General features: G+C 36.4%; 1 protein-coding gene across 4 annotated transcripts in view; it reads right to left on the bottom strand.

Annotated features, from left to right (window-relative positions):
- LOC145237525 (uncharacterized) overlaps nucleotides 1-27,720 on the bottom strand; it is an 84,707-nt gene that overhangs the window by 53,289 nt on the left and 3,698 nt on the right. For all 4 annotated transcript variants that reach the window (XM_080100423.1, XM_080100424.1, XM_080100426.1 and 1 more), the window contains exons 2-5: nucleotides 27,302-27,381; nucleotides 25,123-25,256; nucleotides 17,222-17,354; nucleotides 15,238-15,307 (exon numbers count right to left, since the gene is read on the bottom strand). In XM_080100423.1, the coding sequence (XP_079956549.1) occupies nucleotides 15,238-15,307; nucleotides 17,222-17,354; nucleotides 25,123-25,256; nucleotides 27,302-27,381 (417 nt within the window). The remainder of the gene's footprint in view (nucleotides 1-15,237; nucleotides 15,308-17,221; nucleotides 17,355-25,122; nucleotides 25,257-27,301; nucleotides 27,382-27,720) is intronic.

Consider the following 27,720-nt stretch of genomic DNA (forward strand, 5'->3'; position numbering starts at 1 on the left):
ATTCGAGCGAAAAGTAAAAGCAGAACTCGGATTACAAGTACTACCAATACTCGGAGTCTACTGCTTTACACGTCCGAACACCGATATCCCTTTCCATGCTTTAGCCTTTAGTTTCTGTCACATTGTTTTGCAAATAGGCACTGATCACCTTGGACCAAGTTTGTTCGATCAATGGCTTCATTACAAATTTTCTTCATCCTTGTCAATGTAATTTGTTGGCTCCTTTAAAGTTAAAAGTGACCAAAGCCTTTAAGTTCGTCAAATTTGTGTCCAGCAATGATATCATTGTCATTAAATTTATGGTGGTGACATCAAGTGGGTATTTTTTCACTTTCGTTAAATATTATACCAAATGACCAAACAGCAACGTCTTTGTTGATAAGTTGTGAAGGGTATTTTGTTGCACTTGATCCAATTTGCATGGTTAAAACTTCTTGAGCTTCAATTTCTGGTGGTAGTTTTAAAAGTGTTGTAATTTCTTCTTGTGCAGTTTTCACTGGTTTTAACACTTTTTAAAGATTCTATTTCTTACACTCATTGTGCTAAATCATTTTGTTGCATTATTTTCCTTGTTTCAATCAACAGTTTGTACAAAGCATCTCTTTTCTTTTTATACTGAATTTGATTTTGTGTGCATCTTACAACACCGTTTCTACCATAATCACAGGGCCCAACACACATACCATCACCAGGGCCTCAAACACCCAGAACATCAATACAACATCCAGTTTCTGAAATAGTTCGGCCAACTTGTGCACATGTTAATGTTGCTGAGATATCTGTAAGATTTTTATCATCGTTTTTTTATCAGATTTTTATCATTGTTGTGGGCCGGATCCGGCCCGCAGTCCCTAGTTTGGTGACCCTTGCTCTACAAGACCCATGTTGAATTCTTCATTCTAAAGGACAGAATCCATCATCGATTTTAAAACAACATCAAGATTGGTATTGCATTTTGTTTCATTTTTGAGTGTTTATTTTTTCTGTTAGTCTTTGGTTTGTAATTTTTGATGCAACTGCCAGATCACTTGCAACAAAACAACCAGTAACAGTAGGAAGAGTAAGAACAGTGCAAATTCAAGTTGCTGTTAAACTAATGCTTAATTCAGAGAGAAACCAAGATAAATGCTGCAAATAAAAGTGTCACACTTGTTTAATAATGGTGAAGTGCAGTTGTATTTTTTGTATGGTATTCTTTTGCTTTCAATCTGTTCATTAATGTCGGGTTTTATTTTCTTGATTTTGTCAAGACAAAATGTAGTTGCTGCTGCCAATGCAACCAACCCAGAACAGAAATGTTCCTTAATGGAGATATCACTTAAAATCAGTTCTCCCGCTGAAAACAAATTGATAAATTTGAATATTAAACCCAGAAACTTAAATCGACATGTTTCATTCAAATAAATTAGTAGCAGATATTGGAGTATTGAGAGTAAAGTTTGAATTTTTTAAGAAAAATTAGAAAAAAACACGAAAAAGATTGTGCAAATCATGCGGAATTTCGAACATTCAGAAAAACACACATATTTGGATATTGCTTTATATCTGCAGGATTTTGATAAAAAATATTTAACCAATAACACTGGCCAACACAATTTTTGGTGTCTTTAATGTTAAAACTGATATTGACTAATTTTGGGGTGCTGATTTCACAAATCGTTACGGTTTTCTTCAATCAGATCAACTTTTTAAGTTATTTACAAAATCAAAATTTATGACATATTGATTCAATGACTTTAAAATCACACTTTTATGTGTTTGTTAAAGTTTTGTTACATCATACACATCAATTTCCTGCAGTGCAGTCAGTTTCATAGCATGAATATGCATTCTATGCTTATGCTCTGTCTAAAAATGGTTGGTGCAGGCTAGCGGTAACTTTAAACTATACGTGTTTTATGGAGTGATTTTCAAACTAGTAAAGCAAGGTGGTAAAACTAAAATTAATAGTGGCTAGGTCATCTATAAGGTGTTGCATGAATTACCAAGATGTTTTATGCTACATTACTGGTAAATACCTATACAACACAACTAAAAAGACAAAAAGATCTGTATCAAATGTGCATATCTTCCACACTTCGATGTGGCTTTAGGGGTTTAGGACAAGCAATGGGCTCCACTTACCTAATGTTGACTGGAATATTGCAGTAATGGACAAAAACAGTAGAAAGGGACTGATTAGAAACAGTACATAACTAAGTTATTAAGCGTTCTGAAAAATTCGGTACAAAAATGAGTATAAAGCTACACTTCCCTTAAAACGTAGGGGATATAAAGATGAGAATTAAGCTGAAAGGTTCCAACAGGATATCAGTAAAACGAAACATGTCAGGGAAGAGGGAATAATGTGGTCCTGGCTAACTGCTGTTGGTCAATTAAATGGGACGATATTGCTGCCACTCACTTCCGAAAGTTACCAAAGTACATGTGTAGGCCTATACCTGATATACCTGACAACTTACAAATTTGAAAAAAATTTTTGTTTTTTTGTGTTGAATTTGGTTTGTTAGGAGTGTCCACCTGTTACATTTAAAATTAAATTCGAAATTTTGTTCTTGCAATAACGTCAGTTCCAAATAAAATACTCAAAACAAGTTTCACTATAGTGTACACATATAGATTGTTTTTCAAACGTGGATGTACCATAACAGGAAAACTAGACATGATACACATAAACCGATTGCATTTTCGAAATCAGGGCAGTAGAATTAGTCAAAATCAGTTGAAACATTACAAACACCAGTAAAAAAATATTTTTTTGTTGCCCAGTGTAATTTATTCAAAACAAATAGTAGATAAAGACATCACTTAAAAAAATTCTGATGATGTTGAATCTAAAGTTTACAGAATTTATAACAAGTTTAAAACACGAGAAGAAATGATGTTAACTAAGAAACTTTTGAAAATACAACAGATTGGCACATTTATGAAAAAACGATTAGTGATTCAAAAGTAAGAGACCACTGCCATCTTAGTGGAAAATTTAGAGGAGCCACACACAATGAATGCAACTTGAATTCCCAAAGTTAACACAATTTGCCTCGTTTTGATGCACATTTGTTCATTAGAGAAAAAAGGTGTATTTCATTCACGAAGGAAATTGTTGTGAATGTAATTAGAGATACAAAAATAATTTGCAGCTTAAGATTTATTGATTCCATCAAATTCACAAAACATGGGTCATGGACGAACTGGTAAAAAATTAAAAAACCTCTGGACATGATTTCTTAATGATGGAAAAAACAAAAACAACAACATAGAGTCTTGCTTACAAGAAAAGGTGTGTATCCTTATGATTTCACAAATTCATTGAAAAATTCATGAAGACAACTTCTTGCAGTTGAACAAGTCGTTCATGTCTGAAAAAGACTACTTGCATGCACAAAAGTATGGAAAGCATTTAAAATGATAATGTAAGACACTGCCATGTTTACCCTGCACACTACTAGACTTTCATGGGATGCAATGATGAAAAAAAACTGAAATATAACTTAAACTAGAAGGGTAGCTTAGCATATATTGCTATTGCACATAAACTATAATCAACTTTGAAACGTTAATATATTTATAATAGATCCCATAGAAGCCAACATTTTTCTAACCGTTGTTTGTTGGTGCATGCAGAAACCCCAACCAAGAAGAGTTGCAAATAGTGCAAATTCTAGGGTAACCATCATTAGGTTTGGAGCTGTAATGTGAAGCATGGCAATCAATATTTTGCTAAAACTAAAAAGGTGGCTTTCTAATATACTTCAATTTTATATATTTGCCACATATTCAACAGTGCCAGTAATGTAATGTTCTGCTTTACAGTAATGTTCTGCCTTTTTCCTTTCGTTGTATGTCATACCGTTGTTACGTCACGCAGCCGATTGTGTCGAAATGTGGTGTGATGCTGGTCACATACGGGATATTCATTCTATTATTGAGTTGTTGAAAAACACCACGTGTTTTAACTGCGTGTGGCTTGATATAAAATACAACAGAACAAGTTAAGAAGTAAGGTGTCCGAACTCTCACGTGTATGCAAGGCAGGCAAACCGTGACAACTGGGGGCTCGTCCGGGAAATATCTTTTACTTCAAACAGAACTTGTTAGTGCTTATATCAGGCTATGTCTTCCATTGACCGATTAATTGCAGCTGGACAGCAGTTAGGCCTAGAAGGCGAAAAACTGAAGGAATTCGTAAACGAACAACAGAGTTTGGAAAGAGATGAGCGGCAGAAGAGCAGAGGAAAGAAAGCTCAAAGCAGATGAGAAAGCGAGACAACTGGAATCTCAAGCGGCAGAAAGGGCGCACCAACTGGAAGCCCAAGCAGCAGAAAGGGCGCACCAGCTAGAGCTCAAGAAGATGTAGATTCATCTGGCAGAGATTTCTGCTGCGAGTGTGGCAAACCCTGTTGTGCAAGCAAAGTCACCGAAGTTGCCGACGTTTGTTGACGGCAAGGATGAAATAGACAGCTACCTGCTTCGGTTTGAGCGATTTGCTGCCGTGAGTAAATGGGATAAGGCCGACTGGGCAACTTCATTAAGTGCGTTGCTGACTGGTCGAGCCCTTGATGTATATTCGCGATTGTCCGACGAGTCAGCGAATAATTATGATATGTTGAAGCAAGCTTTGCTTAATACATACGACCTAACAGAAGAAGGGTATCACCTGAAGTTTCGCGAAGCACGCCCTCAAGCAGAAGAGAGCTCTGAGCAATTCATAGTACGCTTGCAGAATTACCTGGGGAAGTGGATTGATATGGCAGGGTGTGGCACTTCCTGGAATGGAGTGCGTGATCTGTTCGTCAAGGAACAATTTATAAAGTCTTGCCCAAGCAGTCTGGCTGTGCATTTGAAAGAGAATGCTCCCAAAGACATCACTGGTCTTTCGGCAATTGCTGATCATTTCTTAAATGCACATGAAGTGACTTTGGCGACTTTAGAAGAAAGGAAAAAACCTGCCAAGGAAGAAAATCGAGAAGGCGTGTGTTTTAAGTGTAAGAAGACAGGTCACCAGGCAAAAGAGTGTCGCCTGCAGGGACCGCCAAATAACGTTCGTAGATGTTTCATCTGTAACCGGACAGGGCATCTAGCGAAAGATTGCAGGGCAAGAGTGACGTTGCCCAAGACTCAAGGTTCGGGGCAGTCAGCAGCGGCGGCATCTATCAAAAGTCAACGTTCCACATTGAGTAATAAGTGCGACCGTACACCAGAGGCAAAAAGGTTGCCGGTGAAAAAAGGATATGTAGGCTCATTCGTGGTTGACACCCTACGTGATACTGGCTGCACGGGAATTGTTGTCAAGCGGAAGTTTGTGAGCGACGCAGACCTTACTGAAGAGGTGGGTTATGTGAAGCTTTTAGATGGTACTGTACTTGAAGCTCCGATTGCAAAGATTAAAGTGAAGACGCCTTACTTGTCTGGATATGTCGAAGCACTATGTCTTGAGAATGCAATCCACGATTTGGTGATCGGCAACGTGGATGGCGCGCGTGGTCCTGACAACCCTATAGATTTAAGTGTTGAGGTGTCGGCTGTGACGACTCGTGCCCAGGGGAGAATCAACAGAGATCTGAAACCTTTAAAAATTGCCAAAGAAACAGAGTGGTCAGCTTTGAATGTAGCAGACTTCAGAAAACATCAAAGGAGCGACACTACGTTGGTGAAGATTTGGGAAATGAAGGAGATTCGTCAAAAGGGGGATTATAAGTCGTACTTCTGCGAAGAAGACGGGTTATTGTATAGATTTTTCAGTCACCCGAAAATGCGGAACGGAAAGTGGATTCGACAGCTGGTCGTGCCGACTAAATTGCGATTGAAAACGTTGGAAATTGCTCACGACTCAATCATGGGTGGTCATTTGGGCGTCAACAAAACTGCTGACAAAATCATGAGCAACTTTTTCTGGCCAGGACTTAGAGAAGATGTTAAAAGGTTTTGCCGATCCTGTGATGTGTGCCAAAGGACAGCAGGCAAAGGTACAGTGTCGAAAGTGCCTTTACAGAGCATGCCAGTGATTGACGTCCCCTTTAAGCGGGTTGCGGTGGATCTGGTTGGGCCAATAAAGCCGGCAAGTGAATCTGGTCACAGCTACATATTAACGCCAGTTGACTACGCTACGAGATACCCCGAGGCAGTGCCCTTAAAATCGATTACAACTGAAGCTGTTGTAGAAGCGTTGGTCAGCATTTACAGCCGAATCGGTATGCCCGAGGAAATTTTAAGTGATCTCGGCACACAGTTTGTGTCTGACTGCATGAAAGAAATAGAGCGCCTGCTGAAAATAAAGCACTTGAGCACGACACCATACCATCCACAATGTAATGGACTTACGGAGAAATTTAATGGGTAACTAAAGAAAATGTTAAAACGACTGTGCAGCGACAAACCAACGCAGTGGCACCGTTACATTGATGCTGTGCTGTGCTATTTGCATATCGCGAGGTGCCTCAGGAATCAACCGGCTTCGCCCTATTCGAATTATTGTATGGGAGAACTGTAAGGGGCCCAATGTACGTGCTACGCGAAATGTGGTCGAATCCAGATACGGATGAAGATGTGTTGACCAGCTACAGATATGTTTTTGAACTTCGTAAAAGGATGGAGCAAGCTTTTATGATAGTAAAGGAAGAATTGGAAAAGTCACAGAACCGTTATAAGAAGTACTTCGACAGAAAAGCGAAGCGACGTACTTTTTCCCCTGGTGACTTGGTGATTGTTCTGTTGCCGAATGACAGTAACAAATTACTGATGCAGTGGAAGGGGCCATTCAAGGTTCTCAAGCAATGTGGAGTCAATGACTACAAACTTGAGATCGGAAACGAAGAAAAGGTGCTGCATGCTAACCTACTGAAGAAATATTTTGACAGGAGTAAGGAATTTGGCCAAGGCATGGTCGTCAGTGCTGTTGGCGAAGTTGGTGATTCGGGTTGGGAGGACGAATCCAGCTTGATCGAGTGTGTTTGTACTTCGGCCAACGAAAACGTGAGGGACGTAAAATATGGTGAATCACTGGAGAAATACCAGAAAGAAGAAGTGAAGTCCTTGGTTGAGGAGTTCAAAGAAGTGTTTTATGACGTTCCAGGAAATTTAAACTTGGTGGAACATAGGATAGATTTGACAAGCAACCAGCCTGTACGTTCGAAGCCGTACCCAGTACCTTACAAGTTGCGTGACGAGCTAAACAGTGATTTAGAGGATATGCTTTCGCTCGGTATCATTCGACCATCACAATCGACGTACGCTTCACCGGTGGTTGTGGTTCGCAAGAAGGACGGCACGAATCGGGTCTGTGTCGAATACAGAAAATTAAACAAGATCACGTTATTCGACCCAGAGCCGATGACAACTGCAGATGAGATTTTTGGGAAATTGAGTGGAGACAAGTATTTCACTACTATTGATCTGGCTAAGGGATATTTGCAAGTACCGGTTGCTGCATAAGTCTGCGTTTGTGACACATGGGGGCACCTACGAGTTTGCAAAGATGCCTTTCGGGATGATGAATTCATCCGCAACATTCGTGAGAGCTATGCGGAAATTGCTCCATGGGTTGGAACAGGTGGAAAGCTATATTGATGACGTCATAGTGCACACAAAGACGTGGGATGAGCATTTGTCCACACTTCGAGCTGTTTTGGAAAGGTTCCGTCATGCGGGGGTAACAGCAAAGCCTTCCAAGTGTTTGATCGCTTCGACAGACGTGAGTTTTTTGGGACATTCTGTTAAATTCAATGAACTGGGAATGAGCGACGATAACATGGTGAAGATACAGAGAGCACCCAGACCAGTCAACAAGACTGAGGTGCGTTCCTTCTTGGGCTTAACCGGGTATTACCGCGACTTCGTTCAGAATTATGCCACAATTGCAGCGCCATTGACAGAGCTAACAAAAAAGGGCGAAAAGAATAACGTCCGCTGGGGTGTTGCTCAAGAAGAATCATTTAAACATTTTAAAGCACTCGAAGAGAGTTTGTCGAAAGCTCCAATTCTGCTTCTGCCTGACATGCACAAGGAGTTTGTCTTGCGTACGGATGCTTCAGACATCGGCATTGGGTGCGTTCTATTACAGAAGCACGGCGACAAGTTGTTCCCTGTTCGTTATGCCAGTCGCAAATTGAGCGCGCTGGAACGAAATTATTCCACTATTGAACGCGAGTGTTTAGCGATTGTGTGGGCGATTCGCAAGTTCGAATTGTACTTATATGGTGTTGAATTTAAGTTACAAATCGACCATCAACCATTGGTGTATATTGACTCCGCCAAATTTTTGAATTCCAGAGTGATGCGGTGGGCCATGTTTTTGCAAAACTATCGTATTGTGTTTGAAAGCATAAAAGGCCGCGACAATGTTGGTGCTGACTTTTTGAGTAGATTGCCTGATGTTTAAATGTTTATGTGACAAAGTCGTTGAATTATGTTATTGTGTTTGTCGAAAATTGAAATTTTTTCCTAAAAGAGGGGGTGATGTCACATATTCAACAGTGCCAGTAATGTAATGTTCTGCCTTACAGTAATGTTCTGCCTTTTTCCTTTCGTTGTACGTCATACCGTTGTTACGTCACGCAGCCGATTGTGTCGAAATGTGGTGTGATGCTGGTCACATACGGGATATTCATTCTATTATTGAGTTGTTGAAAAACACCACGTGTTTTAACTGCGTGTGGCTTGATATAAAATACAACAGAACAAGTTAAGAAGTAAGGTGTCCGAACTCTCACGTGTATGCAAGGCAGGCAAACCGTGACAATATTCTATGTCCCATTTACCAATTTACTATACTCATCATTTGATCTACAAATATGATTGTTTTTGCAAACAAAAACAAATGGGTTATACGGATATACGGTAAAGAAATGTTGCGATTATTTTTAGATTTGTACGGACAAACACACACGTGCGGATATACAGTAAAGAAATGTTACGATTATTTTTAGATTTGTACGAACAAATTATTAGAAAGCATTAACTCAACTTTAAAAAAGTTTTGTCCATATTCTTTTTGCATCATTAATGTCATGTAATTACAAAAACAGTTAAAAACGAATAAAAAAAATCTTTTAATTTAATCTGTCATCCGAGGTTAGTTTTTAACACAAATTTTTGTAGGAAGCCTTAACAGTTGTATTACAGAGACTATAAATTAAAAAGCAGTTTGCTACAAAGGTATACATAACGAAATGTGTTTCACTTAACTTAGTTTGCAAAACGAGTACCATTGACCTGTAGTAACCTGTAAGCCAACAGACCATTTGACATGGTTTTCAATAGCACACAGTCCTTAGTGTTCAACAATACCATTTTTTGAAATTATACATGACTTGAGTGTTGAAACTAGAATTTATTTGTCAAAAATAAGGAAGCTATGTTATGCCAAAAAATCGTTCTTAACTGTGTTTGTATTACCTACAAGTTGACCTTCAGTGACCTGTGGTCATGCCTCAGTCAAGCTGACAACGACAATTTTAAGACCATTTATCTTTCGAAAAAGTTAAGTTTATTTTTTTATCTTTATGTTGATCAACAACATTTTTCTTGAAATATTCGAAATCGCACCCTATTTATCTAGTTTGAATCACGTCTTAGCAGTGTTGCCAGGTCAAATTGTGGAAAAGTGCAACTTTACCAATCAAAAGTAGCCCAATTTTACAAATACCTGAAAAACAATTTTCAATTTTTCTTTTCACTGCTTTCATTTGTTTGTGTGACAATTATTCAGGTTTCTCCATTTCAGATTTAATTTTCAGGCCTTAAATTTAATTTGAGCTGTTTTTAACACTGTATTAAACACACTCTGTTTACCCACTTTTCATGCTGTTTTTTAATTTGGTAATTTCTACTTTAAAACAAACATGTTTTGCATTAATAACAAAGTAAAATGACCTTTAAAACAATGATTTCTGCCAAGAGACAATTCTTATTACGTGGTAACAACGAAGGCGTTTATTAAATTCCTTTGTTTGAAAATGAATGCTGCATTGCATGGACTAAAAGCATTCTTTTGCTCAGCTGGCTGTTAAATCTGCAATGCTCTAGGCCAGGGATGCACAACCTGCGGCCGTACGCCCGCATGCGGCTGAATAGACGATTTTGTGCGGCCGTGAACATGTTTATTAAAATATATGCACTGGCGGCCGTGACGTAAAAACAACTCTTTTGCTAAATATTTTGACTTTCAAACTGCACTAAATAGATTTTGTAAGACTGAAAAAGACATTACCAGCCTAGAAACCCCGTGCATCACACTTTATATACGCCTATTGTATGCAAACAATGCAAATAAACAGTCACCTCTTGCGTCACAATATAGATTATGACGTCATAAACAGCTCAGACTGGTCATCAGACTGTTTAGCTCAATCTGTGGATCAAGTTCAGGGCTTTTTGGACGCCATTAGATGGTTTATGTATGTGGGACAAGCCCTATTTTCACATAATAAATTTAAAAACAAAAACAAGCAGGTAATTGGCGGCCGTTGGTGAAATAAAGATCTGCGATGCGGCCGTCTTTCCAAAAAGGTTGTGCACCCCTGCTCTAGGCCAGTGGTTCTTAACCGGTGGGAAATTTAATGGTTTTAGAGGGAAATTATGTGAATCAGAAGTCACCAAACTCGGGCCCGTGGGTTGAAACTAACCATTGAAAGTTAATTTAATACAATATTTTCCGCAACAACATGTAAGATTAACTACATCTAGTTTTGCAAAGCACATTAAAATCCAAACATCGTTTGTTACGTCACATACATTACTAAAAGTATCAATGACTTTGTTATTGTTCGCGAATAAATGCATTTGATCTGTTGATTGTGATGCAATAAATGACTAATGCAAGCACCTGAGATTTTTCAAAATTCCACATGATATTACTTTCTCAAGACATCACTAATCAAACTAAATAAAATCGCAGTATACCTATAAGGTCCCGACCAAATCGCTTCACAAAATTATTTCGATTAAAGAATATTTTTTTGTTAATGTTTGGCACAAAATATTATTATAAAAATATCAGAGGGGGAAATTTGAACTTGGTGATTTACTTTAATGGGAAACCGCACCAAAAAGGTTAAGAACCACTGCTCTAGGCAGTCATTAGTTCTTTTGTCAAAGTTGAACTTGTAATGTTTTTAATATCACAATAATAATGATATCATTCACTCGTCGTACAGTAGAAAATGTCATCCACTACATGTAACTCAATAGGCGCAACACGTAACTCATGAAAATTGACAGCAACTCAATGTCAAAAGTAGCCTAATTCGGCAACAAGAGTGCAACCTGGTAACTGTGTCTTAGGTGTGAAACCTTTACTGAAAGTGCGCATGATAACTTAATAAATATCAAACACTGGAATGTTGCACTAAGGCAGTGTTTCTCATCCTATAGTTGCGACCCAAAGTTGGTCGATAAGAGGATTTACTCGTTGACTTCGTTTCGTAGCGTTATTTTTGCCCCCAAAGCTTTAAATCAGGGTTCTTCAACTGGGGCGGGCGATGGTGACAGTTTTAAAAGTTGGGGGGGGGGGGGCTATTTCAAAATTACTGATTGTATAAATATGTAAGCTTGCAAGAACGGTGAAACTTAGCTAACTTTATCTTACAGGTACATTTTATTCGTTTTTGAAGGTGCGCATTAGCTTAAACATGCTGCTCTTTGAATATATTGTGTTTACTGGCCATTTTTGTGCTTTTTGTGATCTCAAGAGCAAGGTTTTGTCACGGAGAAACTTCTGTTTATTAGACTATGTATGGTGACCGGTTATACTTTTTAAATACAACGGTAACGATCTTCTCCCTAGAACTTGTTTCGCTTTCATACTTCCTATAGCGCTTCCCAAACTGCGTATTTGTATCATTTACTTTGGTGAACGTAGTGTAATTTGATGTTAAATGTATAGGATTCTCCTCTACCGAGTAATACCCCATTATTTTTAACAAACGAAGGGTATTGTTTGCACATAATCATAATATTATTTTGTCTGTGATGCAACAAACTGCTTTAAATTGTTGCCCCAAAATAACTTTCAAGGCAACTTGGGATGATAATGGTTAATTCTGTTTGTGACGTCATATTGGCTGATAATGCTTTGAGCAGCTCTAAAGTTCGTGCAAGTAGAATTGTTTTGTCAAAAAAACGAATACGGTATAATATACTCGCCGATAGGTCGCGCCACCGTATAGGTCGCACCATTAGTTTTGTGTTAAAAAAGTTTAATTTAGAGTTGACTCGCACATAAGTCGCACTAAATATCTAGGGATTTAAAAGGCCCTTTCCCTAGCTTTTTTGCATAGATAACTTCCTATTTTGTTTTGTTTTTTGTAGGGCTTAATATAATCAAAATATGCTTATCGACACCTGTGAGCGATAAGTGCATTTACGCAAGATTGAAGTCAGATATAGTCCTAATAAATTTTTGTTAACATTACAAAAAATATTTTACAAACATTCTCTTCGCCCTTTTGTCCTCTTTTACGTGCCAGTGCATTTACTGTAATGGTGCATGTGCAGAAGACAAAGTGGTTTGTTTGCGTAAGCAGTAATTACTGGTGCATGACATGTGCAATTGGTTGTTTTTTAGCATTGAACTGCATTGCATTGAAACCGCAAAAACATTTTTTCTCAACAAAGCGGGAAAATACAACGCACGCTGAGCGGTCGCATGTGCGTGTGCGCTCATGAAACTGTCTCGCATTGGTATGTGCGTGCACGAGCGCATGCACCCGTATTTAATAGAACCACAGTGGCAATAGCACATTTCCACTACAATTCGCGTCTATAACGCGCACCTTTAATTTTTGATTGAAAATTAGAAAAAAACTAGAAGGGTGGCTTAGCACATTTTACTACAGCAAATACACTACAACCTATTTTGCAACTGTAATATATCCCTATGCTTATTATATACTGGGTCCCATATCAGCCAACATCTTTTATAACCTTGATTTGTTTCTGCAGGCAGAAACACATGGGTCCCCAATACCGCAAAGTTGTAAACAGATAACCATAAGAAAGGGTGTTGTAAAATCAAACACACTGATTGGTAGTGTTCCCTAAATAAACAAGTTATGTAAAGCACAAACTGTCCTAATCTCATGCAATTCAGACATTTTTGTAAGTTTGTTGGCATAAATAGCGTGAAGCACTGACATCTAAAATGACATATTATACAAACTGTCAAAATGTCATTTCACTCAAATATTGTTAAAAAATTCACCCATTTTGGGGGGTTGGTAGTGTAAATATTAGGGCAGCAGGGTAAAACACAATAATCGACAGCTATAAATGCCAAATTCTACAAACTGTCAAAAAATCATCCAAATCGGACATAGTTTAAAAATCTCACCCATTTTAGGGGGCTAATGCAGTAAATATTGGGGCTACAGAGTGAAACACAACAATTAACACCTTAAAAAGGCACAATGAACACACTGTCCAAATTTCATCCAAATCGGAGATTGTTTAAAATTTTACCCTTTTTCAGGAGCTAGTGGGGTAAATATTGGGACTACAGGGTGAAACACAACAGTCAACGCCCTAAAATGGAACAATGAACAAACTGTCCAAATTTCATCTAAATCGGACATTGTTTAAAATAATTTTTGCAAACTCTACAAGCTATCCAAATTCACCCAAATCAGACATTGTTAAAAATTTTACCCTTTTTCGGGAGCTAGTTGGGTAAATATTGGGACTACAGGGTGAAACACAACAATCGACGCTCTAAAAAGGAACAATGAACAAACTGTCCAAATTTCATCCAAATCGGACATTGTTTAAAATTTTACCCATTTTAGGGGGTTAGTGGGGTAAATATTGGGGCTACAGGGTAAAACACAACAATCGACGCCCTAAAGTAGAACAATGAACAAACTGTCCAAATTTCATTTAAACCGGACATTGTTTAAAATTTTACCCATTTTAGGGGGCTAGTGGGGTAAATATTGGGGCTACAGGGTAAAACACAACAATCAACGCCCTAAAGTAGAACAATGAACAAACTGTCTAAATTTCATCCAATTCGTACATTGTTTAAAAATTTACCCATTTAGGGGTCTAGTGGGGTAAATACTGGGCCTATCAAGTCAAACAAATCAAATGGCACAACTACCATCTGTGAAAGTTTCATCCAAATCCATCAAAGATTTGTTGCCAAAAGTGCATGGACAAACTTCATGGCCAAAAAAAGAAAAAAAAAACTGAGTGAAATTGGTTTATATCATATATGTACCATCTAATGGCGCCCAAAAACATCAAGATCATTTTCTAGCTGTGTATGATGTCATAATCTGTATTGTGAAGCTTGTGGTACCTGTTTTGTTCGCATCGTTTGCACACAATAGGTGTACATAAAGTCTGATGCATATGGCTACTAGGCTGGTAATACACTTTTCAGTACCACAAAAACTGTTAAGAGCAGTTTAAAAATAAAAATATTTAGCAAAAGAGTTTTATTTATGTCATGGCCGCCAGTACATATATTGTAAAAAACATGTTCACGGCCTCACAAACTCGTCTCTGCGGCCGCAGGTTGTGCACCCCTGTCCTAGATCATGTAATTTAGTCAGTAAAGCTGCTTTTTCTAAATTACGTTTTGGGGTCTGTGTGTGAAGTCAATCAGGGTCATCCTTCAGAAGGATTAAATTTGGATCAATAACTCACATCTGTGTAAATTTTTTAAAATCAAATTCAAATCACTCTTTCTTGACCAAACACAGGACACAAAGCAGTCTTGGACATAAAAAAATCTTTAAGACATTAAACTGGTTTCAAACAGAAAAAAAGTTAGACAGAAACCAAATTTTAAACAATGTACTATTTATGATGAAATTTTAAAGAAAATTAAAAAACAGTTTATATTTAAATGTGCATCCTAGACATCAGCAAAACTCTGTCCTATGATTTTCAACAAACTAACAACAGAGAAAAGCAAACTTCAACAGAGAAAAAAAGAAAGAAAACTGAAAAAAGAGTAAATTAAGCTGTTTCCCTTTTCAGGGGTGTATAATTACAACACCTTGAAGGTCTGATAAAAAGTTTATTACTGATAGACAGCTACCTTTCAAAAGTGGGCATGTTAAACAAGTCCCTTGGAAATAAGCACAATACTCCTAGGAGGCAAGTAAAGGTTTTCAGTGTAAGCAAGGCTTGTAATAATACAGGGTTTTAGACAAAACATATGGTTAGAACACAGTTGTTGGCTGTGTAAAAAAGCATTAAAACATAATTTATAACATTTTAAAAACTAATGGTTACCGTCCATTAAATATTTTCCTTTCTTGTCATCAAAACAATCTCGGATATTCTTCAATTCATCACAAAACATCTGAAATGTTTTTGAAAGGATAAACCAAAATGTAAAATTATGATTTGAAAACAAAGTAGAAAGGTGGTTTTATGCAGGGGTGCAAAACTTTTCGGAATTTGGTAGCGCACTGAAAAATTTAGTAGCACACAAGGTTTTGCGTATGTGTCTCTTTCCACCTAAATTTGCACAACCATTTACCTATTAATAGCCATATCGCAAGTTCCTTTTTTACAAACAACCAGTCAACCACCAAATGTCTCAATGTTTTTGTTCATAATCTATTGATGAAGAATTTTGATTTATCTCACAATATCCCATGTTCTTGTGCCTGGAAGTTTATACCTAATCCATAGATTGAAGTGAAAAGTTTGAAGATCAGTCTCAATTGGTAATGACGCCACTATCTAAATCTTTAAGTTGTGTGTTGCCTGAACATTTGGCATTGTCTGCACAAAATAGCAGTATTGCTACATCAACGCATGACTGCCAACACATGTACTTCCATATGCAGGTTCGCAGACGCACTTATTCGTCTTGAAGTACACTTACGGCGGGAGGTTGTGGAGCACTGTGCTTTGATAACATATCGGCATAGCCTGCTGGCATAGGTTTTGCAATTGGGGGTTGCCCGATACCCAGTTTTAAGTTTTTTAAACCTAGCTGGAACGTAACTTTCCGATTGTTAGCGCATAAACCTCCTTATTAAACCCTTGTTACGTCACAATTGGCGATTAGATAACAAGCGAATACAAGAGATTGAAGGCTCACGTCTTTGAGATAACGACTCCCTGTTATCACGCAGTGGTAAACGGAACGATTTTGGCCATTTAATTTACGCACAACTTTTTGAAAAGGGGGGGGGTCCGGACCCCCAAACCCCCCCCCTTGGATACGCCACTGGTCATACCGTATTTACTCGATTGTAAGCCGCCCTCGTTTATAAGCCGCCCTCGAATGTAAGCCGCACGCTGGAATTTTAGATACGATTGTTTCTTAATACATCTTTCTGTTGATATATGGTATGACTATTTGCCCATATCTGTTAGTTACGTTGATAACTGAACCCAACAGAATGTATATCGACGTATAATCTTTACACGCACACATGTTTTGAACCCCAAATAATTTAAAATGTTGGAGTGTAGAAATAATTTCGGTAAAAACTTTAAATATAAGCCGCCCTCGATTGTAAGCCGCCCTCGATTATAAGCCGCACAAACGGCAGCTAAAAAAACAATATAAGCCGCGGCTTACAATCGAGTAAATACGGTATGTGTAATTTTGTTAAGGGAAGCACTTTTATGTGAACAAATGGAAACAAATGTTAGGCGAAAGAAAACAACATGGACTACAAAACCTTTGTAGCGATTGCGACATAATTTGTGCAAATTATGCAATAGTTGTTTACGAAAATAGTTTGTTTTTGACTCGCTAGCTCAAAGCTTGCAAGGAAGTTAAAACGTGTAGCAACCAAATCTAACTGTCAAATCATGTTCGGACTTAGGATGTAGATGTGACTTAGTGATCTGGTGTTTACATGCTTAACCGTATGTTTTGTCCTGTGTTGTGATTGGATGCTGCTTTGTGTGGGAATTGTGCAAAAGCCAATTGCAAGTGCACATGTGTGCGATTTAACGGGGTTTACATAAAACCGTACTGGTTATATTCAGCCCTTCGATTTGGTAATTCTGTTTCACATGTCCTCGCTTATATCAGCATGTCATTTTCTTTCATCAAGAAGTAATAAACAAACAAACCAAATTGCAAGACCCTTGTGTGGAGTTTTCAGGACTACGTCCTGACAAGCTCAGGAGCTTAGGAGGTTAAGGATGGTGGTGTACCTCTTTAATAGTGATGAGGTTATAACCTTGAGACCCATTAGCAACGTTTAACATAAACCGAACATAAACCGAACAAAACACCTTAACCAACCTTTACAACATTTTGTTGATATCTGCTCTCTTTTGTGACATTCTCCTTAACTTCAGTAAACAAATCCATGCTGTTCTTTAAATCTGCAGTTTGTTGCTTTAAAAGTTGACACATATCTTGTGCGTATGAAACTCTAAAATACAACCATTCCAACAAGCTATTAGGTAAATAAAAACCAATCTATTGATATTTACCAAATTGATTTACTGCAAGCAAAACGCATTTTGACAAACTTTGGGTAAAAAACTATGTCCCCACGGCTAAACCCCAAAACAACTAAAAGGGTTTCTCTTTCATGTGATTCAATTATTCTAAGCCTAAATAATAAGCCATAAAACAATTATCAGATTTTGTTTCCAGGTAAATTTCTGCTTGTTGAAACAACAAGAGTTAAATTTGTATCAAAAGTCTTAAACAACTTATGGTTCAGTGTTGTGTCATAACAATGGCCTATTAAACAAAAAAAGACTCCATTTTGCTAGCTTTTAGATTTTTTTGATTTTTTGTTGTACGTTTTCACCCCTAACAATTTTACAGAAATTAGGTAATAAAAAACAATATTTTACAACTTATGAATTTTTATTTGTCACCTGAAAGTTTGGAAAATATAAAAGTAAACCTATATAACATGTACTCAAACCATAGCTGTATAAAATGGGTTTAGTGGACATAGTTTTGGAGGTTTTAATAAAAAAGGACACCTACCAGGCTAAAAGTACACCTTTTGTGTTTGGGCTATGTTAAAAAATGCTACAACGTTCAAGGTCAGTTTTTAAACACAATTTTCCAAAACTGAAAATGTGCTTGATAACTTAATAAAACGTAAAAACGCAAAAATAGCTGATGCACAAAAACAGCTGATTTCTAATCACCAACACAACTGTCTCGTGAAACGTCCGTCCGGGCGTCAAGCTGAGCACTCCCGCTGCATTCACCCGCCTTAATAGTAAACAAGTGAATTACTCCCTTGAGAGTTGAGACTTCTATCTGACTGACAGTATACAGTACTATACACATATTATGGGCTGTGAAAGTAACTATTTGGCCGATTAAGGCAAAATTTTAAATACTGAACGAATAACCTACTGCAAACAATTGTTTAACATTTCAGCACATTAGGGCTTGTATTTTTGGCCTAAAACTTATTATTTTGGGGTTTAAGGGGTAAAATGGGTGAATCCAATAAAAAGTTACAAAATTCTTTAGAATACCTTACATTGCACCAACCAACAAAGCATGAAACTCTCAGATTTTGTATTTGGGTCAGTACAGCCGTTTTATTTTTTTTCGTTTTGGGGGCCTGTGGGTGAACCGCTCGGTCGTTTGGGGTCAAACTTCAGGAGGATCAAATTTGGATTAATAACTAACATCTGTCCAAATGTGAATAAATTTAAAGCACTCTTTCTTGACCAAACGCATATAACAAACCAGCGTTAGACAGAAAAAAAATACAGACAAAAACAATATGTGACCCCTTCATATAAGGGGACCCATAATAACTTAAAATCTGACAGTCCATCAACAAAAATCTTGATTTCAAGAAAATGGTGTAGACTGTAGAAGGGTAGAATGTAGATTATAACACTACACTATAGATCTATCCATGCTTTGTTACAATTGTGGGCTCTGGTGAATCTGGAGTTGAAACTTAAAAACCAATTTGGCTCCTATAAAAATCCGACAACACATGAAAGCAAAAAAATTAATCATCTGACTCTGAGAGGATCTAGTGTACTTCTTGTTTCATCATATAATTAATCAGCAGTTAAGTTGGGAAGATTGCAGTTGCATACGATTATCTTACATACACAAACAGTGTTTTGCCAGGATACCTGAAACAAAGCTAAACAATCCTAATAAAATGTACTCTTTTGCAATTATTCGTGTTAAATTTATAGTTATGTTGTATACGAGCTCTGAAAACAGTAAAACTCCATAATGCCTCCAGTGGCATAACAAGAAAAGTTCCTCTATCGTTAGTGATTATTGAATTATATTTTTCCTCGTTATTTGCAGGTCAGTGTTTCTCAACTGTTCCAATATCATTTTCTACGATGTCACGACCATAGTCTATCTATATCAGTAGTTCTCAAACTGGGGTCAGCGGTCCCTTGCTTAAGAGGTCTATGAAGCAATTTTGCTGTCTTAAAGGCATGGTCGCGATAAAATACGCGATAAAACCTATGGAGCCATTTTGTGTCCAAAATTTATTATACAGTCATTACAGCGTGTATAGGGAAAAAACACATCAATTGTCTGATTTTACAAACTGGAGAGCTTGAACGAGAATTTGTTTTCCGAATGAAAACTACTGGTTCTAAAATTCCAGTGTAATATTGCAAGTCAAAATGCTATTTTCATGTAAATTTACCTGCTTATTCTTCATGAAAACTTTAAATAGCCTAACTGTTTACTAAACTTGGAATATGTTGCAGCCAACGTGGATCGTATTTTATAGATAGCCTGGGAGAGTGGGGTGGATTGTTACAAAATTTGTTTCGCTGCAATTTGGGGGTTAAATTAATATTCAGATCATCCTGATTTTTTGAATGAAGTTTGATATGCCCCTAAGTCTAGTGAACATGTTACCAACAAAATTAATTGGTACTTGTAAAAAAAATATTTTATGTTTTCTGGTTGATGCTCTGTTGTAACAACTCACCCCATGGTGGGGGTAAGTTGTTACAGTACTTTAGGGAGGTTTCCACATCCACAAATGTGACCATTTCTATTTCTTTTATTGTGTGTTTGTAACATAAATATAATATAACCACTTTTACTCATCCTAATTATTATGGGTCCCCTTCCCTGAAGGGGACACATATTGTTTTTGTCTATATATATATTTTTTTTTCTTTTTTCTTTTTTCTTTTTTCTTTTTTTCTTTTTTCTTTTTTTCTTTCTAACGCAGATTTGTTCCCACGTTTTGGTCAAGAAAGAATGGTTCAAACTTTTTCAAATTTGCACACATTACAGATATTGGTCTAAAGATGGTCCATGTGAATTTTGACCCCGTTTGATCCCTCGGTTCACCCACAGCACCCCAAAACGTGAAATGTTTAGCGCGGCTATTGTTCCCACGTTTTGGTCAAGAAAGAATGGTTCAAACTTTTTCAAATTTACACACATTACAGATATTGGTCTAAAGATGGTCCATGTGAATTTTGACCCGTATGACCCAGAGGTTCACCCACAGGCCCCCGAAACATAAATGTGTCTAACGCTTGTTTGGTCAGGAAAGACACTGTAGGCAGAAGTACCAAGAGAGTAACTCACTGGTTTACGATAGCGGGAGGGCTCAGCTTGACGTCGGACAGACGTTTTACGAGACGTCGTTTCAGTGATTAGAAATCAGCTGTTTTGCACAGCAATGCTATGTCGTTTTATTAAGTTATCACTCACATTTTTAGTTTTGGCGAAGGTTTCACACCTATGACGTGATTAAGCCTAATAACTGTGCTTCGGTTTTGTATATGTCAAGAAAAACTTTGTTAATACAAGTTAAGATGAAAAAATTACCTTGACTTTTTTGCCAAATAAGTTTTTTTTTTAAATGCTCGCTGTCAGGTTGGCCGCCGCATGATCACGGGTTACTTAAGGTCAACTAGTCGGTATTACAAACACAGCTCAGAACTTTCTTCATAACGTAGCGTTTTTTTGACAATCAATTTAGGAGTCAATACTCAAGGCATGTATAAATTAGGCTTAAGAGTATTGTTGAACACGAATGACGGCGTGCTATTGAAAACGGTGTCAAAAGGTCAAACAGTCGTTTGGCGTGTGCACCCTGAGAGGTTACTACAGGTCAATGGTACTCGTTTTGCAAAACAAAGTTAAATGAAAAACAATTTGTTATGTATACACTTGTAGCAAATTGCTTTTTAATTTAAAGTGTCTGTAACACAACTGTTACAGCTTTCTAAAAAAAATTGTGTTCAAAACCCGACCTTGGAGGACTATATCTGGGTCAAAGCAAGAGATTAGATTTAAGTCTTTGTTACGTTTTTTTAATTTTTTAATTACATGACAATAATAGTGCAAAAAGAATACGAACAATTTTTTTTTATTGTTGGGTTAATGCTTTCTAAAAATTTGTCCTTAAGAATGTAAAAATCACCGCAACATTTGTTTACTGTAAATCCGCACAAACGCGCGTGTGGGGACCCATCAGTTTTTGTTTACAAAAACAATCATATGTGTAGATCAAATGTGTATAGTTAATTGGTAAATATCGTATAGAATATATAAAATGGAAGTATATCAGAAAGCCACTCTTCTAGTTTATTTTGAGTTATAATCAATTTATACAATTTTGTTCATCACGATTCAGAAATTCCAATCCAAATTTGCTAAACAGGTGACATCTTTGTTTCTGAAGTGAACAAAACAGTTGTTTAGAGTCCAAAAGTAAACTTTTTGGAATGGTAGCAATATCAAGTATCTTGTTTTGCACCAACATTTAAGTTTCTTTCATAAAATAGAAGTCACATCACAAGCTTGCATGTACAATGTGAGTATTGTAATATCAAGTATCATTGTATGTCACAAATAATGTTGCTTATTAAAATAACAAAACAGATTTATAGAACGAACACAACACAGTTTACAATCAAATTCATTTTTAAAGTACTTTATGTCAATGAATTCACAAACTTTAACTTTTGACATAACTTTAACCATGAAATGAATGACATCCTATAGTCAGTTTCTTGTCCTCGATATAGTAGTAAGTTCTCAAACTTGGTCCAAAACCTGGATTTTACACACACAATTAACTTTTTAGAAAATACAGAGCTTGCAATAACAACATATTGTCACCCCAAACAACATTTTAAGCACATTATTTATTTACAAAAGTGAAGTATTACCTTTCTCAGGCCCATACGATAATCATCCCCCCCACCAGCATGGTGCAACTTAAACCAATCTGGACTTAAAACTTTCTGTGGCTTTCTGATATACTTCCATGTTATATATTGTATGTCCTATTTACCAGTTCACTATACACATAATATGATCTACACATATGATTGTTTTTGCAAGAAAAAACGAATGGGTCCCCACACACGTGTTTCTGCGGATTAACAGTAATCAAATGTTGCGGTTATTTTTAGATTCTTAAGGACAAATTTTTCGCAACGCATTAACTAAACCTTAAAAGTTTTTGTCTGTATTCTTTTTGCATCATTATTGTCATATAGGCTAACTACAAAAAAACAGGAAAAATACAAGACACTTTCAAACACAAATTTTCCTAGAAAGCCTTAACTGTTGTTTTAGACACTATAAATTAAAAAGTCATTTAAAAAGAATATGGACAAAAAATTTCAATTTAATCTTTTGCTTTGACCTTAATATTGTCATTCAAAGTCAGTTTTTAAACACAAATTTTCCTAGAAAGCCTTAACTGTTGTTTTAGACACTATAAATTAAAAAGTCGTTTGCTACAAAGGTATACATAACAACTTGTTTTTCACATAACTTTGTTTCGCAAAAACAATTGTTTAATCACCTTTTGACACCATTTTTAACACCATGCAGTCCTTAGTGTTCAACAAAACCGTTTTACCTAATTTATACCTGACTTAAGTGTTGATTCTTGAATTGATTTGCCAAAAATAAAGAAGCTACGTTATGACGAAGATTCTATGTTGTAATGCCTACAAGTTGACCTATAGTGACCCTTGGTCAACGAGAATTATGCGGCGGCAAAGCTGACAACGAGAATTTAAAGACCATATATCGCGGCTTTTGAAAAAGTTAAGTTTACACCGTTATGTTGCTTGACATATACGAAACCGAAACAAGAATTTAAATCACATCGCAGGTGTGAAACCTTCAACAAACTGAAAATGCGTGTGGTAACTATATACGACACCTCATTGCTGCACAAAAAACAGCTGATTTCTAATCGCCCAAACGACCGCCCCCGCTCTGCCGCCTTAATCGTAAACCCTTGAATTACTCCCTTGGGACTTATATCTGACTGATAGTGTACACGTACTATGGGCTGTAAAGGTAACTGGCAAAATTTTGAATACTAAAGGAATACCCTGCTCAAACAATTGTTAAAATTTTAGAAAATTTCAGCACCATATGGCTTGTAGTTCTGGCCTAAAACTAAAACCGAATATTTCGGGGTTTTGAAGGGTGAAAAAATGGGCGAATCCAATAAAAAGTTACAAAATTCTTTGAAATACCTTACATTGCACCAAGCAACAAAGCATGAAACTCTCAGATTATGTGCTATAGTCAGTACAGTCGTTTTTTTTAAAAAAACTCGTTTTGCGGGCCTGTAGGTAAACCACTGGGTCGTTTGGGGTCAAACTTCAGGAGGATCAAATTTGGATCAATAACATCTGTACAAATTTGAAAAAAAATAAAGCATTCTTTCTTGACCAAACACGTTTAATAAACCAGCGTAAAACAGAAACGAATATTGTGGGGTTTCGGGGGGAAAATGGGTATATAATTTTTTAAGGTACAAAATTCTTTAAAATTCCTTACATTGCACCAAACAACAAAGCATGAAACTCCTAGTTCATGCACTTTGGTCAGTACAGCCGTTTTTTTAAAATACGTTTTGGGGGACCGCGGGTGAACCTGTCATTCGGGGAAACTTCAGGAGGATCAAATTTGGATTAATATGTAACATCTGCCCAAATTTTAATAAATCCGGAGCACTCTTTCTTGACCAAACGCATTCAACAAACCAGCGTTAGACAGAAAAAAAAGAAAAAAAATACGGAAAAAAACAATATTTGTCCCCTTTATAGAAGGGGACACATATTGTTGCAGTGCAAGAAAGTTACAAAGTCATGGAAAGTCTTAGTACCAATTTGAAAGTGTTTGATTAGTTTACAAACAGTTTGTGAATTGCTGTAAGTTTGGTTTGCAGTGTATTTAAGAAAAAAAAATGATGTCACTAAAAGTGTTTTTTTGGTCTAATCATTGTAACAAAGTTATCAATAAAATATTTGTGTTATCTTTGACTTTGGATTGGTTTATTGAGTCCATGCATTTCAATTAAAGTCCCACCAGGCACTTATCTATTTTTTAAATGATTGATGTATCGAGTAATAGATAGGTGCTGAGAAAGTAATGTATGATGCAGTTTTTTATTTGAATTAATTTAGAGGGGGATTGAGATTAAATAACTAGTATTAGGGAGACACAACAGTCAAAGTTTAAGAACTTGTTGTTCCCCCTTAATTGCACAAGTATACTTTATTCAGGTAACAAAGTTATCTTTATTTCCATTCATTATGACAGAAAGTTCAATGAATTCATTTATAAATTAAATTTGTTGGGTATGACTTTTGATTACATATTTGGAAGGAACAGAAACAAATTTCTGCAATATTGTAGGGAATTATTATCTGTGCACAAGTTAGTAATGTTACTTAACAAATATATATACCGTATTTTACGGACCATAAGGCGCAATTTAAATATTTTTTTCCTCATAAATTGATCATGCGCCGTATAAGCCGGTGCGCCTAATGTATGGATCAAGTAGTCCTTTATTGCCTACACTCCAGTACCGATACTATTATTATATAAATAAACCACCATCTTACACAATAAACTACGGTAAAAGCAACTAGCAACTGTGATATTCACTACACTCATTTTTTCTTTTGCTCATTGTACTATTGTGACTTGCTTACATTTATTATGTAACAAGTAAACTTTTATAACCCATACTCCTTAAAATACGTTGCATTCTATAGCCCGGTGCGCCTTATGTATGAACAAAATACTAATCAAAGCAATTTATTGACAGTGCGCCTTATAATCGGGTGCGCTTTATGGTCCGTAAAATACGGTATACATAAACAAAACTTCAGACAAATATTGTATAAGAGGTCAACAACAAAGTAGGCTTTTCCTTAACTTACTTTTCCATACACAACTTTCTTTTATCTATTTCACTTTGAAGTTGTGCACTAGTATTTTCATAATCCATTTGTACATCTATCAAAGACTTCCTTTGCAAACTCACAGTGTTTGAAAGTGTTTGAATAGTAGCATCCTAAGTACATCAAGAATACAAATAAAACCAATATATAGCTAAAAACAACAACAAACAACCCCTCATTAAAAAAGACTTGGGAAAAACTTCTCATTTTTTAAAAAACACAATAAAATTTAAATAAAAACCAGAAGGGTGGCTTAGCACATTTTGTTGTTGCATATGGGTCCCATATTAGCCATGGTCTTTTATAACCTTAGTCGTTTCTGCAGGTAGAAACTCATGGGTCCCCACAAATGCAATGTTGAAAATAATGCATTTCAAGAGATAACCATGAGAAAGTCGGGTGTTGTAAAGTAAAACACAGTGATCGGCACTGGGCTTAAATAATAATACTATGTAGAGTACAAACTATATGAATTTCGATTCACCCCAGATATTGTTTGAAGTATATATGTCCTATTTAACATTCTTTTTCAAAGAAAAGAAGGAGTAAATAGTGGCATAATGGGGTAAAACAAAAAATGGACACCTATGAATAGCAAATTGTACAACCTGTCTAATTTTCATTCAATTTGAACATTGGGTAAAAGGGTCACCCATTTTATGGATTAGTAGGTGAAATTGTGGTCCTACAGGGCAAAACATAACATTTGAGGACTTAGTATGTTCAACAAACTTTGCAAATTTCATATAATTAGGACGTTTTTTAAAAGTTCATTTATTTTAAGGGGTAGTTAGTAAATGTTGGGGCTACAAGGTAAAACACATCAATCGAAACCTACCAATAGCATAGTCCACATGCTACCCACATTTTAGCCAATCAATAAACTCACCCATTTTAGGGGGCTAGTGGGGTGAAATTGGGGCTACAAAGTTAAACACAACAATCAGTTCCTATGAATGGTAAATTCTGCAAGTTGTCTAAAGTTCAGCCAATTCCGACATTGTTCAAAAAACTTACCCATTTTAGGGGGCTAGTAGGGTAACTAATGGGGTCTGACACACAAACTAAAAAATATGAAACCTCAATGACTCAATCAGTAGTACTGCAAAATTTCAGCCCAATCCACCAATGTTTAAAATTCCAACCACTAGAGGTGTTTTGAGCAACAACCGTTAATGTTTCTGACGTCATAGGGCTGTTAACAACCCCATAACTGCCATGGCACAAAAACGTCCACCAAGCAACCCACAAAGTCACAAACGAGTAACATACAACTGCTTGCCCTTGTAACACTATTGCGCCACAGAAATCTTTTGTTTGTGGTGCCCAGTAACATACAAATACATTTTACACGGGGGCTTGTGGGGTAAATGTTAGGGCTACAGGGTTGAACACAACAATTGACACCTATAAATGGCATACTCTACAAGCTATCAAAATGTCAGCCAATTCTGACAATGTTTACAAACTCACCCATTTTAGGGGACTAGCAGGGTAAATACTAGGGTTATCTGGACAAACAAAGTGGGATGCACATCTACATAACCATATCTACCATCTGTGAAATTTCATCCAAATCCATCAAACATTTGATGGAAAACCGAGTCGGACAAACTTTGGGAAGAAAAAAAAGAAATAAGAAAAAACAATTTGAGTAAAATCAATATGTGTTCCCTTCCCTAATTTAAACAGATTATAGGCATAAAAAAAAATATTTTTTTAAGCATGGCCCAAGTGAATTTTTAGGTCTGTTAGTTCAAACTTCAATTCATTAATCTAAGTTTACGTTACCAGCCAACAAATTGGCCCAACAAGTTTATTTAAAAGTTTCAAGCCTTAAAGTTTACAATTTCTTGTTTATGTGCCTTGATCATTGCTATGTTTCGAAAAATAAACTTTTAAAACAACAGAAAATTTTAATCAAACAATAAAATACACCATATTCTTTTGGGAATTTACCTGCTAGTTTTAGTCATGTTGTTTCCTTCAAAGCTAGTTTCAAAATAATTAAAACCTTTATAAGACAACCCCAAGGGTATGATCTCTTACACGAAAAGTACACATAATAAATTATGTAGCCAACTGGAAGTTAAACCAGGAAAAACAAATAAAATATGAATATAAAACCAAGCTAATCAAAACCATCTAAACATCTTACACTTTTTTTCTGATTCATATCAGCAACAATTTTCCATCTTCTAATCTTTTCCACCTCCATTTGGACTATTTTTGGGCACTCTGAAAAGACATGCAACCAGAAAGGTAGCTTTCCCAAAAAATGCCATTTTATATTTGTATATATTCTTATCCTATTCAATGACTTACTATGTACACCAATAGACCAACTAACATGATTGTTTTTGGCAAGCAAAAATTGTTTATGCGAATTGGTACTAGAATAAAAATGTTGCGAATATTTTTAGATTTCCCTAGGACAAATTACTAAAAAACATCAGGCCAAGATTAAACATTCATATTCTTTTTACATTATTATATGTAAGAATAAGAACTGATATTTGTGCAATAAGAAAAAAGGAAATAAATACTTCATACCCTCCACTTTATATAATCTATAGA

Source organism: Phallusia mammillata, chromosome 7, assembly GCF_965637545.1.
Source record: "Phallusia mammillata chromosome 7, kaPhaMamm4.hap1.1, whole genome shotgun sequence".
NCBI lineage: Eukaryota > Metazoa > Chordata > Ascidiacea > Phlebobranchia > Ascidiidae > Phallusia > Phallusia mammillata.